Here is a 15,886-nt window from a genome sequence, read left to right on the forward strand (position 1 = left end):
TACGTATACTTCCAATACCTATTTCTTAATAAGTCTAAAATATTTTCGTTTTACACAGTAACAACTCGAGTTGTTTTTTTATAATTTAGTTTGAGAACCCTTTTTTTAAATTGTTATCCTTTGGAACTGAGGTATCGATACACAACAAGTTTTTCACAGAAGAACTGTCAAACCGTGCGTCAGTAAATTCTCTCATAGAAAATATGTCCATACAAAACAAATATTGGAAATAAAAATAATTATTGGACCCAAATCGAAATAAAAACTATCCTATCTCTTAAGTTGGACTAAACTGCACTCCGTGAAGTAATCCCCATTAAAATCTGTTCATTAGTTTAGGAGTTCATTGGAAACAAACATCAGGACACTGGATTTATATAAATAAAGATTATTACAAACATTTCATTCGGAAAACTCCGTAATATCTTCTCGTCCCAAATACCACAGTGCCTCAAGACAAAGTTACCAGTAATGACATGCGGAACGCAGACGTGGTCGCTAACTATGGGCTTTATAAGGAAGCTCATGGTCGCTCAGAGGGCAATGGAGAGGTTGAAATCAGAACCAGTCACTAGCATAGCCAAAATTATGGTGAGACTGAAGTGGCAGTGGACAGGGCACAAAGCTCGACAGACAGATGGCCGTTGGGGCAGTAAAGTCCTCGAATGGCGACCACGTACCGGAAGACGAAGTGTTGGTAGGCTCCTCACAAGATGGACTGAGTTAAGATCGCCAGAATACGTAGGATGAGGGCAGCTCAGGACCGATCGTCATGGCGATTTTTGGGGGGAGGCCCTTGTCCATCAGTGGACGTCTTCCGGCTGAAATGAGATAAACATTCCGCAAAAATTAAAAAACGCCACTGACCGTCAAACAAAAGATCTTGATAATGGATGTCCTTGTCTTTAGCTAGAAGCTCCTTCTCCTTTTCTTCCCATTTGTCTCTTAAAGACTGGAGATAGTCATTTGTTTTCTGGACCAAAATCGTTTTTTCTGGTTGTTCTGTGATCTGTCAAATAATAAAGTGAATAATTTACATAAGGTGTCTTGTATAATACAGTAAGTGTGTACCTCATGTACGGGGCCGGTGTTTTTTTTGAGAAACAAGGTGACACAGCGTATTTTTCATAGTAATCAGTTTTTAACCGACTTCAAAAAAGGAGGAGGTTCTCAATTCGTAGGTATGTTTTTTTTAATATGTTTGTTACCTCAAAACTTTCGACTGGGTGAACCGACTTTGATAATTCTTAATTTATTTGAAAGCTGGTGCTTCAAAATAATTGCTTATTTTTATACAATCTAATTAATTAATCTAATTCTAGTTATGATTATTGTAATTTTCGGTCGGTCGTCGGTTTGCTAAGTGTACTGTCCCAGTGAAGGTGACGCTGTTTAGAGCTTTCTACCGTCTAAGCTTCTATACATGTCACCTTTGGGCAAAGTACACCAGGCGTGCCATCAACAACATCAGGGTGCAATACAATGATGCGTATCGTATCCGCTGGAGTTGCCTCGGTACTGTAGCTAGCGACGGCCATGTTCGCGGCGGCCAGAGTACCGGATTTCTTTGCGATCATGAGATCGTGTACCGCAACATTCTGGAGCCGATTGCGAGAATCCAAGAATGAGATCCTGAGCACGCTGACGGGGGTCTGGATTGCTCAATTCACAAGCATTGGCGTTCAGTGTACCAGGAGACTAATAGGAAATAAATAGACCTGAATACAGAATTGTATTTTAATTTATGTAATTTTTAAATTTAATTGTATTATATTATTTTACTTTATACAATATATACTAGCTGACGTGACAGAAGTTGTTCTGTAGATAATAAAAAAAAATACTATTTTATAGGAATTTGCTAATAATATTTCAAAGCATCAAGAATTGTTTCGTAAAATATTCTCCCTGTTGTTATAATGAAATTGTTTCACAGCGGAACTGTCAAACCGTGTATCATTAAATTCTCTCCATACAAATATGTCCATACAAAACAAATATTGAAAAATAATTTTGGGTCCCAAATCAAAATAAAAACTATCCTATCTCTCAAGTTGGACCAAACTGTTCTCGATGAAGTAATCCCCATTAAAATCCGTTCATTAGCTTAGGAGTGCATCGAGAACAAACAACGTGTCACGTAATTTATATATATTATAAGATTATTGTAATTTTAACTGGGTGCATACCTTTTAATAAAGATATGTTATAATTATTATTATTAATAAATAGAATGCTCGTTTGTTAACTCGTTGTTTACAAAAACATGTTTTTACTGGCTACATATCGCATCGCACATAATACATATAGGTACATACCTGAGGTTCTGTGTCATCAACACTGCCTTGTTTTCTTGGCATTGCTTTCAGTAATTCCTCGTCTCTCTTTTTATAAAGATCAAGATCTGATTTAAGACATTTCCGTGTTCTTCCCAAGCAGTCTGTAAACTGTACCCTTAAACAAATTAAATCGATCTTCACTGCCTTTTCTTTTTTTACCGAATCTTACTTTAAAGAAAAGTGGTCTACAATTTCTTGTACGAATATTTTGACCCACACTGCTGTTATAAAATATTTACAAAACATTTTCAGACATTCCCCCGCACACTGCGCGAACTACTTCGCACGATACCACAAATTAGTGTGGTTCATCCACAGTGCGGTTTTCAAGGAACTGACTTGCACGTACTACAAAACTGTGGAATGAGCTTCCTTGTACAGTGTTTCGGGTACCTTGGAAAAAAATGCGTACACCTTCCTCAAAGGCCGCACCTGTGATTACAGGTGCGTTGCCTCTGACGCAATAACAGTAAGTAATGTATGTAAAATACATAAACACATACCACATGCATGTCTATGTATTAGTCGCTTTTGTATGGTTTGGTCTGGTTTGCAAACACCTTAATCATAATCCCAATTTCAAGGGATATTTCTCTATTTACCAAAATAAGTAATTTTAGAGTTTAGTTGCCTTCCGGTATTTTTCCTTATCAGTTTGTCGCATTGGACTTTTTGGATTGCAGTGATTGCACACAAATCTGTTGCATATGACTCAAATAACGTAGTATTGAAGGGATGTAATACCCTTTCTGTAATACGCAGTATAATATACTTACCATTCACCATCATCCCCTTCATCATGAGTAGTAGAAACTGTTTCATTATCTTCAGTGTGATTTGTTTCAGCTGTACTTGTATCCTGTTGCTTCTTCTCTTTAAAATCAACTAAGAATTGTGATTCTAATTTTGAATCCCCTACGGCGTCAGATAAATGATCATACAGCTGTGCTTTTTTCTCCAATGCTAACCTGTAAGGGCATATATTGTCAACAAATAATATAACATAATATAATAATAATAATAATATTAAAACACTTTTTACACAAATTATCTTGCCCCAAATTAGGTATATAGCCTGTGTTATAGGTTGCAAGACAACGATATATTTAATACAATATACTTACTTAAACATACATAAATTCATATAAACATACATTTTAAACATCCATGACTCGGAAACAAACATCCATATTCATCATATAAATGCTTGCACCTACCGGGATTCGAACCCGGGACCTCTAACTTAGTAGGTAGGATCGCTAACCACTCGGCTATACAGGTCGTCAAAAATGAATACAGTAATAATATATTTTTGAAGTGAACACTTCTTTATCCGCGTTGGGCACGTTTTGTTAGGAGAAACTCTTATGGGTTCGCGTCACCGACATGCTCATGACTGGCGCACGCGATATATAATTTAAAAAATAAATATACATATACAGACAGCGTGACGCTGTAATGACGACATTTAATGAACACACAGGTACAGCGATCTAACCTTAATCGAAAAAATTCTAAAATTTAAAGTAAATAATCGAAATTTTTAATTTTTTAAAGAAACTTTTAGAAATTATTTATTTAACAGAGTAGGTGTCGGTGCCTATGTTAATGTGCGGCTATCAGATTCATTACAGGTTGTTAGGAAATGATATGGTGGAAAATTGATTTATTTAGGTGAGTTATGTATTATATTTTTGAATTTTTTTTTAAGAATACGGTAAAGAAGTCGCCATTGTAGAGCCACTGTATATAGTTTGATACTTTATGGATGGGTGCAATCTCATGAGCTCGCATCACTGAAATGCTTATAGCAGTATATCTGTTGCTGTACAGCTGACATATTGTGCAACATTATTGCTGTGTATATCTTATAAGTTTATTTTGGGTTTTGTGAAAAGTTGTACTTCGTAAAGGTTTGAGCTAATGAGAAGAAGTACCAAGAAACCCATTGCCATTCTTATACCAAGATTTACATTTCCATCGATTTACAAATCATTTCAATTACAATATAATATGAATAATGATGTAACAAACATACTCAAACATCAAATCTTTTGATTAGTGTTTTTGTTATATTTTATAAATAAATTGAAATTATTAATTTAATTGTTTTGAACATAATAAAATTTCATATTAATACTAAGAGTTCTAAGTTTTCACTTTACAAAAAATGGCAGTCACTACAATTGCCATTTTTTTTTATTCATTTCAAAATATAAGGTAGTATATAGCTTTACATACAATAACAAACACTTAAACTTTAGGAAGCTTATCTGTGTATGTTAGCTGCTTAAAATTTAATTACAAAAATAGTTTTAAAATAGAACAATTTTCAATTGAGTTTTAACATCATAGATAAACTTAAGAAGATAATAGTGTCGTAAACAAGGAAGTCAATATCATAATATGTGTATTACACAGGCATGTTTATTAGCACAGATGGTTTGGACGTAAGTAAGCACAGCATGTTGCGTTTGTGCACATTATTGACACATACTATGCATCCAATCCAAATAAATTATTTTCATTCTTTAATATATCTGTAATGTAAAGCGTGTAATTTGATATGAATGCTTTTACTAAAGTACTGAAACAATTGGAATAATACTTACCTTAAGATGGAGTATGTTTCAGGGAGTTTATTAGTATATGTTATAGTGGTGATTAACCATGTGGAACCTATATCTCTTTTGACTTAGTAATGGCCCTCTATGCAGAGGTTGCCTGGGGTCAGAGGAAACAGCCGCTCACATCCTGCTGGAATGCAGCGAGGTGGCAAACATTAGGGCGAAGCACCTGGGATCACCAGGCGCTCTTTGGGAAGTCTTCCGAGACAGTAAGAAGTTGGGTGAGTTCTTGGTGGAGCTTGGCTGGTTGGAGTAGCCTCTACCACCCTCGCACGCAAAATAAGTGCATATGACGTCGAGTTGCGGAAAGCGCCCGTATGAAGAAGAAGAAGACTTAGTAATACCTATATATTCTTAATACAAAATTTCAGACAAACAATAGGGTTGTGCGGTGATGTGAATACTTAATTTATATGGCAAAACAACATTTTCCAGGTTCGCTAGTTATAAATATAAGGAATATCATCTTCCTAACATTACACAGGGAGAGAGTGAATCATACTAGAGGAACTGTGTTAGAAGGTAGTAGAAACTAACCATATTTTGCTTTAAAGTGTAACTATTATTATTTAGTAATCTATACACTCATTAGTGTTTAAAAAAAATATACTTTAGATTAAGGAATTAAAGTGTTAATTATTTAATTCAATTTAATTAACTTCCTTGGAATTATTTTTAGTCAAATGAACAAAATAAATATGAAAGTTACAACTTACATGTTTATTTATGTATTATACTAACTTTTACTAGTGATGTGTCCTTATTGTAACAATTCCAATTGAATTGGGCAGCAAATTATATTTTTTAGAATACTTTGCAAATAAACTATAAATTGTTTATTTTAATACATTTTTATAAGCTACTTTATTTTGTTTTTCCATCCTTTGCTAAAAATAAAAATTTTGCATGTTTGATACCCAATTTAAACCCTACACAGGTTGAAATTTCTAAAATGCTAGAACAAATATTTATTTATTTCTTATCAAGTACCTAAATACAAGGTTTCATGGTAGTATCTTTGATAATGTTGTACTTCCATGCAAACTTCCACCACATATTTCAATCCCTCCAAACTTCTTATTCTTATGATAAAAGGTAGTTATGTCCTTTTCCAAGTTCTAGAAAATTTCTGTACTAAATTTCATAGAAATTGTTTCAGTGGTTTAGATGTGATAGTGTAACAAACAAACTTACATTCACATTTATAATATTAGTAGGGATGACCAATTAATTTAATAATTTTTGTTAATTGCTTACATTTAATTAAGTAAACAAGAAAATAAAATAATAAAGAATAATATTATCTTACTTTGACTTACGACAGGCTTCTAATTCATCGGTATCAACAGCTTTGAGATTATCTCTAAGACTTCTTTTTTCTTTCTTAAATTCACTTTGGTTTCCATCTGTTGTTTTTATTGAAGGCTTAAAGTTATCTATCTTGTGCTGTGGAAGATTTTTTTTACCTTTTACCTCCTCTTGCTTTTTCAGCAGCTCCGCTTTTAAGCTAAAAAGCTGTAAGAATTTAAATGATTATACAATGCATGATAAGAATTATAACGATTAGAAACTCAATTGATACATAAATAGAATATTTTAATAACTCACTGTTGATTTATTGAAGTTAATTTTCTTCGAATCGGATTCATTCATAATTATTAGACTTTATATTAAAGGAAACTCCTAAGATATTGATTTATTTAGAACAGGGGTGGGACAGTCGCCTTAAAGTGACGTTTTCAGAAAACTGTAGTACCATCTGTTAGTTGGCCCCAAAATTAAAGCTTTGTCAGCTGTCACTCGCTTTGAAACCTGCCCCCTTGTCATAAAATGGCGGCTACTTCTAGCGTTTGCGTATGTATGTAGCTCTTGTGTTCCATTTTGCATATTTTTGGTATTGAAATTGAAGTGTAAGTGCGTCGAGTCGAGCCTTGCGTTCCTCCGCCTTGCTGTTGCGAATTAACTCGAAGAATCTCCTTATTCTGTGAATTTCTACTTTTCGTGATAGAGACACTTTTGTTTGTGGAATTTATGAACTTTGGTGTAATGCCGAGACGTTGTTCTTTCGGTTGTAAATTATTCTCTTAAATCTTAACAGTATAGTTTATTGACTAATCTTGTGATAAATAAAGTATCATATAAGGTTGGTTCTACTACCGGTCCGTAGATTGAATTTGCAATCATGGTTAAAACTATTATAAACATACCGGTTTTCTGTATCTTGCCCCAAAGATTAAACTCCAATCCCTCATATCACCTTATGTCAGACTTCAGACTCCCTCTGACTTATATGGTTTAACACACTTAATAATAATTGACAGCTGTGCTGGCTTCTGACACTGTTTTTATCAAGAGAAAAGTCAATATATGAGTCCAAAATCTAATAGTAGCCCAATGGTCATAACACTAGGTTATCACAATTTGTCTGATGGCTTTAATAGTCACTCAATTTATTTAATAATATTGTTTATTATTTTCAGAGATTTCAATGCATCATTTCCCAGATGCTGTCAAATTTCCTGAGCAGTTTAAAACTTGGGTCAGTCTTGTTGGTAGAAACCCTGAAACATCTGATTTTGAATATTATAAGATGAAGTGAATTTGTGTTATACACTTTTCTGACAGACACAGAAATCGTAATCAACGGCTAAGCACATTGGCAGTTCCGTTCCGATTTAACACATATTGAGGTAATATTCGATTCTATTCCTTATTCTGTCAGATTTAGTCACACCACTAAGAATCTTTGTTGAGTTGATGGTTTTTTTTGAAGGTATATTGTATCATTCTGGAAACACCTGATTTTCTAGCATGTGCAGTTGCATGTGCAGTTGCATTTCTAGCTGAAACTGGTTCATTATCAGTGTAAATCATTAAATTTATAAAACAAAATCTTTACATATTCACATTAATTTTCAGGACAAGTTCAGAGTCAAGTAATCTTAGGATAAGCTTCATCCACACAACATTTACTGCCTACAATACTGTTCAGGTAAATAAGTTTTAAAACTTATTTACAATATTTTATACACTTTATTATATATTATGAATGTCAAAAATAGTACATTTTTCCATTTATCACTACTTTGAAAAAGCTTGAGATGAGAAGAAGTGGCAGATAACTCATTCCCATTCTTTTAAATGAAAATTGACCTATCATGATATAATTTATACCAAAAGAGCATTGTAATTATTAATAAATGTGGGTGTCGTAAAGGTTACTATAACATAAATGACATTCTTAATGATACCACAGAAATGCCACCCTCAGGGTATTAAATAATAAATTTTATTGTATGATTTAACATTGTCTCTAAGTGTAAAATCTGTCAAAATTTAGCCTAGAAATGGGCATTGACAATTTGATTTTGTATCTAATTGTAATAATAAAAAATGGTTATGGTATCCAAATCAAGAATTAGAAAATTGCTTCCATGACATTCAAAATATAATAACTGGGATCTTAAAAACAGATATACCCAAAAATATATAAAAAAGCATATTATATAAATAGCAGATGTGATGGTAAATTATCTTTTTAATTGCACCACACATAAAGAAAAGTTGAAACAATATTTTAATAACACAACTATAAATGTTATTTTGTATAGTTGGTGCAGATCGATCAATCGAATTTTGTCCGGAAAATTAACATATGTGGGTGAAGACGAAACAAAAACAGCTGCCCAACAATATTATGATATACATAAATATTATAATAATAAAAAATAATATGCAAATATTGCTTTTCATTTCTCCCTCCCAATTACCTCAATTACTCATACCAGCACTACTCAATCCTATCCTTTATGTTCTACGTTGTAGCAAAATTAAATAACTAATAAATATTTAATTGCGTCACAACATTAAAAATTAATTTTATAATTTCGAGCTTATATATAGTTATTTTCGGGGCCAATTTCCAGATGGCGCTAGTCGTCAAATAGACAGCTCATAATGCGTAGAGAAGGCTTTCTTTTACCTATATATTATTAACTCTTTGATTTAGAAGTATTTTGTTTCATTCTTGTTTCAATAAATTTACAAAGACAACAAAGAATATAATAATATATAGGGAAGAAAAAGACAGACAGTTTCAAAGAGGATATAAATTATAAATGAACGTAGAGTACTCTTTTGATGTCACAGCCTCACAGGTTATAATATCACTGATTGTCACTGTGACAAGATATCGAAAATAACAGTGGCAATGACGTTGTATCTAAGGCTATCCTTTATATTCTATCTACACGTTCTATATATATAGACAATTCACGTCGTAGAAAATCAAAGCCGATTTTATAATTATGGCACATACCACAACTGATACCATACCGGTTTACTGCAAGAAATCATTAAGTACAATTAATAACTGCGCGAACATCGTCTTGACGAGCCCTATAGAATGCAAAAACATATAGATTCGTCTCGATTTTATTATATACAGAACACAACATCTCAAGTATTAGTACATTTTATTTTTCTTATTCATTCTTAACTGTTTTCCTTTCTATAGCACTTACCAAAATATTGTTTCTTTTAGTAATTTCTAAGAGGAATAGTGGTACCTAGGTATATACATTTTCGAAAATGTTAAGCAGGTATAAGAGGTCCGAGTTATCGTTTGGAGACAAATGAACATCTGCCTGCTACGACTCATTTTTACATTCTCCGAGTATAACACCGGGAATATTCGCGGCTTGGAAGATATCAAAATCCTGAAGATTGGGGCTGGAAAAAGCATGCAAACATTTGGATGCCTATACCAGCTTCAGTGAGCAGCTAACCTGACGCATCGAACAAGGGCTTTGATCTGCCACCGAGAGTATAATATCTGAGTTTGTGGCGTTAGGTGCGGAGGTCCAATTTGGCGGTAGGAATCAGTTCAAACAGTAGTAGTAGAAAGAAGTAGAAACACACAATGAAGTGAGTCGGTTCATAAAGCCGTTGATGATTCTAGATTCAAACCAATGGTTCGAGGTTACAACAGACAAAAGATGAGAACAGTATTTGATGCCTGGATCTGCGCTTTATGGAGCACTAAAATGAGGGATGACGGGACGGGAAAAATTTACTGATTATCTTTCCAGGCCTAACGAAATAACAACAAGAAATTAAAATAGCACTATGACAATGTCAACCAATCTGTTGTGTCTGGCGACTACGTCGGAGTATGTTTACATTGGGTTTCTTGAATATTTCTATGCGAACGATCAAAAGCTATGTGCGGCGATGTTATTTACTATGATGAGCAAATTTAAAACAAAAACAAGAAGAGAAGGACGCGTTACTGAAACAAAAAAGAAACAAATGTTTAGCGATATTGCGACTTTAGAGACCAACAGAAAAAAATAAAGTTGAGCTGATGAAAATTATAAAATTTATTTCAAAAGACAGCCCTGAAACAATCAAAATCATAAAGATTGGGAAATACAAAGTTAATGAAAACCGTCCCATTAAAGCCTGCTTTGAATCAGAATACACCACAAAGATTATACTTCGAAATATAAATAAGATGAAAAACGACGCAATAAGAATCTTTTCAGATCAAACACCATTTCAACAAGCACGGTTTCATAAACTCAGAGACGAACTGAAACGCCGGACTGCAAACGGGGAACACAGCCTGCGAATCAAGTATATTGATGGGTATGCCTAAAATTGTCAGCTCTCTTCCGAAAAACGACATACTGTAAGTAATCGCAATAAAAAAGTTAAAACCACTACATACTAAGTCCTACACAATTATGATGGCTTAATAACTAATAAAAAATCACTGAAATGTCTATATCCTAACGCACGGAGAATAGTTAAACCTGGAAAGCTTGACTAGATACGATGTATAGTGGATTCATTTATAACTGCACTGCATCTGATAATTTTATCAGAAACTTGGACTAAAAGCGACGAAGAGGCCAAAAGACTTCATATACCGGGTTACACTCACTACTATCACTACAGAAAAACTACAATTGGAGGAGGGGTCTCGATTTTTGCTAGCAACAAATTGAAACATTATCTAATTGAAGAACTTTCGTAGGATAACAACTTCTTATGGATATATTTGGAAAAGCTATCCGTGGATATTGTTGCCATATATAAACCTGGTCGATCAAACGTCAAAAACTTTCTAGACACCCTATCAATACAAATAAATAACAAGAAAAAAGCAGTAGTTTTTGGTGACTTTAATTTTGATTTATTGGCCCCCGAAAACTTAGTAGAAGATTATAAGGTACACTCAAAGAAAATCGTTTCAAAATTATCAACAAGATCAATTTTGAACACTGTACTTGTGAAACACCACAAAAGAAAACCCTGCTAGACCATGTATCATTGTCATTGAATCCTCGATGTATCCTCAGACCATAAGCAGGTATTCTTCGAAATAGATAAATTTGAACCAGAACCAAAACAAAAATAGAATATTTACCACAATTGATTATACTAAACTCAATAAATATGTAGAAATTCATAACAACGAGAATGCCAATGATAATTATGCACAATTTGAAAAAAGATTGAAACAAACTATTCAGCACTGCAAAGTAAAAAAAACTAAATTACTGAACCCTCCAAATCAGGACTGGGTAAATAAAAGCATAATACATAAAATAAATCAAAAGAACATACCTTGGAAACAACATAAAAGCAATCCAAAAGATGAGGAAATTGAGAAAAAGTTCGTAAAAGAAGGAGAAACCGTTTCAGAAGAAATATAAATTATGAAGAGTAATTACTATTATAAAAGATTCTCTGAACGTAAAAAGAAACCAAAGAAGATGTGGGACCTAATATATATACCAGACTGCTATGAATCCTTGTGCAGAATACTATGGCAAATAGCTATGAGTTCAAACAAAATAAAAATGAACGCTAGGTTCTCATTGAACGCTTTGATATCGCTGCTGCTTGGTGACAAAAATACTTAAGAAGCATTACTCCAAAAAGGGCTGAAGGAAAACAAATAATATGCATAGATGTAACACACCAGGGATAGAATAATAGAAGAGCTAGAACCATTCGTCATAAGTAAGGATGATAGTTCCATTAGTAAGGTGAGACGAATCTGTGTGAATAGAAATTTTAGAATCAGATTTTGATGTGAATAAAGGCTGTTATTCTTGGTTTATGGCTTTTATTTTTATGTTCACACCAGCTGTGTAGTGGTTTTCATAAAATATTGTTCTTGCACTGTCGGTACTTGTTACTCCTGCAATACTAGGTTCTGATAAAATGATCCCTTTGACATTATAGTAAACGTGTAGTAAAAATTTTTAATAATACATTTTACTGCAGATCTCATGTCTCATTATTGTGTGTACAATAATTACGTAATAAACGATAGAAATTGAAAAACCAAAACCAGTATATAATATCCGGTAAGGAATTAACAAAAAAAATAGTAAAAGTATCAAAATTATTTAGTCCTACTTTAGTTGGTTTGCCGCCTTTTGCTAGGTTCAGGTTTCGCCAGACAATAAAAGCTACTCATATCAGCTGTTGTATATTGGCTAAAATTCTCGAATGTAAATTTTACAAACCATTTAAAAAATAAGATTAAACGTTCTGCTGCCTATGACGTTTGGGTTTTTGATCTCATTCTCGCCCTCGGCTATGGCTCGTTTTTTTTGATGAATTCATGGTCGTTCTCTCTGACAACCTTCGACGAAGGAAAATCTAATATCAAAAAGAATTGGCATCAATAGTACCTGTGAAGTAAATTTCTCGCATGATATACTTAAAATCATATTGTTAAGAATTATCAACTTTATTTCTAAGCCTTCGTGAAGTAATAGTTTTTGTGAAATCAAGATGTCAACTCCTGCAAGACGACGTCTCATGAGAGATTTTAAACGGTTTGTAGTGCTATGATCATTAAAAGCTATTATTAAACTTAAAAATACAATCCTTGCTGCTTATAACCAACTGATTGATAAAAATTGTACATTATTAAAAGTTCTATAGTGTACTACGAAACACCATTCTAAACAAAAGATCGATTTGTTGATTCTACATAATTTTTACTTATTTTATCCTTTGTAATGCGTCATCATTCCATCTTCTTTTTTTTTCACAAATTAGTTATTTGTGACTCTTGACACATTTTTATTATAATTAATTATTAAATGACCTAATTAATAAAATATGAACCTTAAGTTTGTAATTTGATCTACTTTCAGCCTTCAAGAGGACCCTCCCACTGGAGTGTCAGGTGCTCCAACTGATAATAATATCATGATCTGGAATGCTGTTATTTTCGGACCTCATGATACACCATTTGAGGACGGCACATTTAAGCTCACTATTGAATTTACAGAGGAGTACCCTAATAAGCCACCCACTGTTCGTTTTGTTTCAAAGATGTTTCATCCAAATGTGTATGCAGATGGAGGAATATGCTTAGACATATTGCAGAATAGGTGGAGCCCTACGTACGATGTTTCAGCCATCTTAACTTCAATACAGGTATTTTTTAACCTAATTTGAATTTACAATAAAATATGTTTATATATTATTGCAATTAAAAGTATTTAATGGTGAACTACACAAATTTTTATGGTTTTTACAGAGTCATTATTGAGCTATAGATAACACTCACATAAGGCCTGTATTATAACAATATTTAATTTTAATTTACAGTCCCTGTTAAGTGACCCGAACCCCAATTCTCCAGCAAACTCAATGGCTGCTCAGCTCTATAAAGAAAATCGAAGGGAGTATGAGAAGCGTGTAAAAGCATGCGTGGAACAATCATTTATTGATTAGTAATAATACTTTTGGGAGTCTGCACACTCATATTATACAAAATAATATAAACTCCCTTAGTTGTAAGGGGTGCTACTAATTCATTGGGACAAGTGTTCACAAATAACAATTACTATTACCCTACCAAATACCTTTGCTGTCAGTTTTGGATTAAATAAATACTATGAACTACTTCAGTGAGTTTGCATTATTGATATACTAGTAGTTTTGAAAGTTATTTCTGTATCACACTAATTGTAAAGCAATTGTTCGTAGTATCTCAATAATTGGTATAGAAATATGTTTTAACCGTAGATCATTTTCACACTTGACTTAAATCTCATTAATTCACATTGAACTCTGATATATGTATTTATACTGTCAATTACGTACTTTATGTATTTTAATTATTATACTTTGTTGATCATTAAAATATGTATTTGAAACTAGTATATTTATTAATGTATTGTTCCCCAATTAATATAGTTGAAACATTATCATCTGAATAATTTATTTATGTATATATGTATAAGTTTTATAAAAAAAGCACATCATCCGTTATTACATAACTTTTCAGTGGCTATCAATAACATAATAATTTGAATTGCTTATTTATAACATGAAAATTATAGTAAAGGTATATTATGCAAAATATTTTTGTCATATTAAATGTTTTTTTAGTTATCTTGTGTTTTTGTTATTCAAATTCTTATAATTTCTCTCTTCTATGATTATTTTACAAACTTAACATGACTACACTATGTGATGATGAAAACACTATTCTTCATTCGTATCATAATTAATGGTATGGTGCTGAAATTAGCACCTCTGGAACACCATAATCATCAGCCGGAAGACCACTGCTAGACAAAGGTGTCCCCGAAAATCTCCATGACAATTGATCATGTGCTGCCCTCATCCAACATATCTCGGAAATTTGACGAGATCAGACGTTGTAAGCTCCTTGAAAACCGCACTGTGGAGGACTGCCACACATCTAGGTGGTGGGGATAACATCCTAATTTCTGGCGTATCGTGCGAAGCTGGATTTCGGCGGCAGGAATCAGGTGAAACAGCTCTTCGGAACACTCCCCGTGATAAAAGTGGTAGAAGACCTTCTTCACACCTTCAAGCTGGGCCACATTCTAGCGCTCAACAAAGCCATTGTCAGTCAAAACATCCCTGGTCTGGTGCACTGGGGTGTCCATATCACCTCCAAAATTTTGATCCACTGCACTGTGGAGCTGCTTGAGTTGCCGGAGATACAGTGCTCTGTGAATGGCTAGATAATTTGTAATGCGTTAAAATGTTGCCTTTTAGTGAGTCTTCTACCACAGGGTAGCGAAGGCCTGCGGCCGACCACCACTTTCGCACAAGACACAAACTTGGATATCATTATCTATCTTTTGAGATGCACCAGTCGGGCGCAAATTATTTCGCCAATGTCGAGTGGAATTGAAGAGACACGTTATGAATGGAAATTTTGTATGAATTTAATTTGGATAATTTATAAGTGGTAGGTTTTTTGAGTATAGCGATATTTTATATGGTTAGTTTCTAGCCTGGAACAACACAATATTATACAAAATACACATGTAGAGTGTACATATTTACAGCTTAATATTATTATATTTCACATATTTACATAAAAAAATTACAATATGGACTAAACACAGACGTTAACAAACATTCAACGTTTACTGGACGGGGAAAATTCGGTGGAAGAACGTCATAAAGGGGATGAAGTAGTTTAGGACAGGAAAATACTATATGAGATACAGTACCGTCGTCCAAGCCACATTCACACAAGGAGTGATCTCTAACTCTGATCTTGTGCAGGTGGACAGGTGTGCTGGAATGACCAAGACGCAAGCGACATATTGTGGAGGTAACCCATCTGTCTGCATATGCGGACGTGACGATCTACATCGCGGCTTTCATTACTACTACATTTCTTCGTTTCTAGGTCAATATAACATGGGTACTATAAAAAAGCGTGCACACTAAAAGGCCGACAACTCTCCTGTGATTCCTCTGGTGTTGCAGAAGTTGGTATTCAATCAGTTTATATTGGTTTATAATTACAAGACGCTCATTTGTTCTTCTCTACCATATAAACAAAAAAAAACGTTAATTAAAAAATTCGACTGCTTTTAGATGTGATTTGAAAAT

General features: G+C 33.5%; 2 protein-coding genes across 13 annotated transcripts in view; one reads left to right on the forward strand and one right to left on the reverse strand.

Annotated features, from left to right (window-relative positions):
• The window catches only part of LOC126975514 (trichohyalin), a 46,728-nt gene extending 40,022 nt beyond the window's left edge, over positions 1-6,706 (reverse strand). For 8 of the 12 annotated variants that reach the window (XM_050823508.1, XM_050823488.1, XM_050823467.1 and 5 more), the window contains exons 1-5: positions 6,575-6,634; positions 6,276-6,481; positions 3,116-3,307; positions 2,319-2,454; positions 868-1,009 (exon numbers count right to left, since the gene is read on the reverse strand). In XM_050823508.1, coding sequence (XP_050679465.1) covers positions 868-1,009; positions 2,319-2,454; positions 3,116-3,307; positions 6,276-6,481; positions 6,575-6,619 — 721 coding nt within the window. In that variant the 5' untranslated portion in view covers positions 6,620-6,634. Of the gene's footprint in view, positions 1-867; positions 1,010-2,318; positions 2,455-3,115; positions 3,308-6,275; positions 6,482-6,574 lie in introns of all 12 variants that reach the window. The other 4 variants (XM_050823453.1, XM_050823498.1, XM_050823521.1 and 1 more) reach the window with 4 other exon arrangements.
• Positions 6,707-12,562: 5,856 nt separating this feature from the next.
• Positions 12,563-14,398, forward strand: LOC126976674 (ubiquitin-conjugating enzyme E2-17 kDa). The gene is made up of 3 exons (XM_050825154.1): positions 12,563-12,825; positions 13,150-13,435; positions 13,610-14,398. The coding sequence occupies exons 1-3, from the start codon at positions 12,782-12,784 to the stop codon at positions 13,733-13,735; spliced, it is 456 nt and encodes a 151-aa protein (XP_050681111.1). The 5' UTR covers positions 12,563-12,781; the 3' UTR covers positions 13,736-14,398.
• Positions 14,399-15,886: the final 1,488 nt, after the last annotated feature.

This window comes from Leptidea sinapis, chromosome 2 (assembly GCF_905404315.1).
Source record: "Leptidea sinapis chromosome 2, ilLepSina1.1, whole genome shotgun sequence".
Classification (NCBI taxonomy): domain Eukaryota; kingdom Metazoa; phylum Arthropoda; class Insecta; order Lepidoptera; family Pieridae; genus Leptidea; species Leptidea sinapis.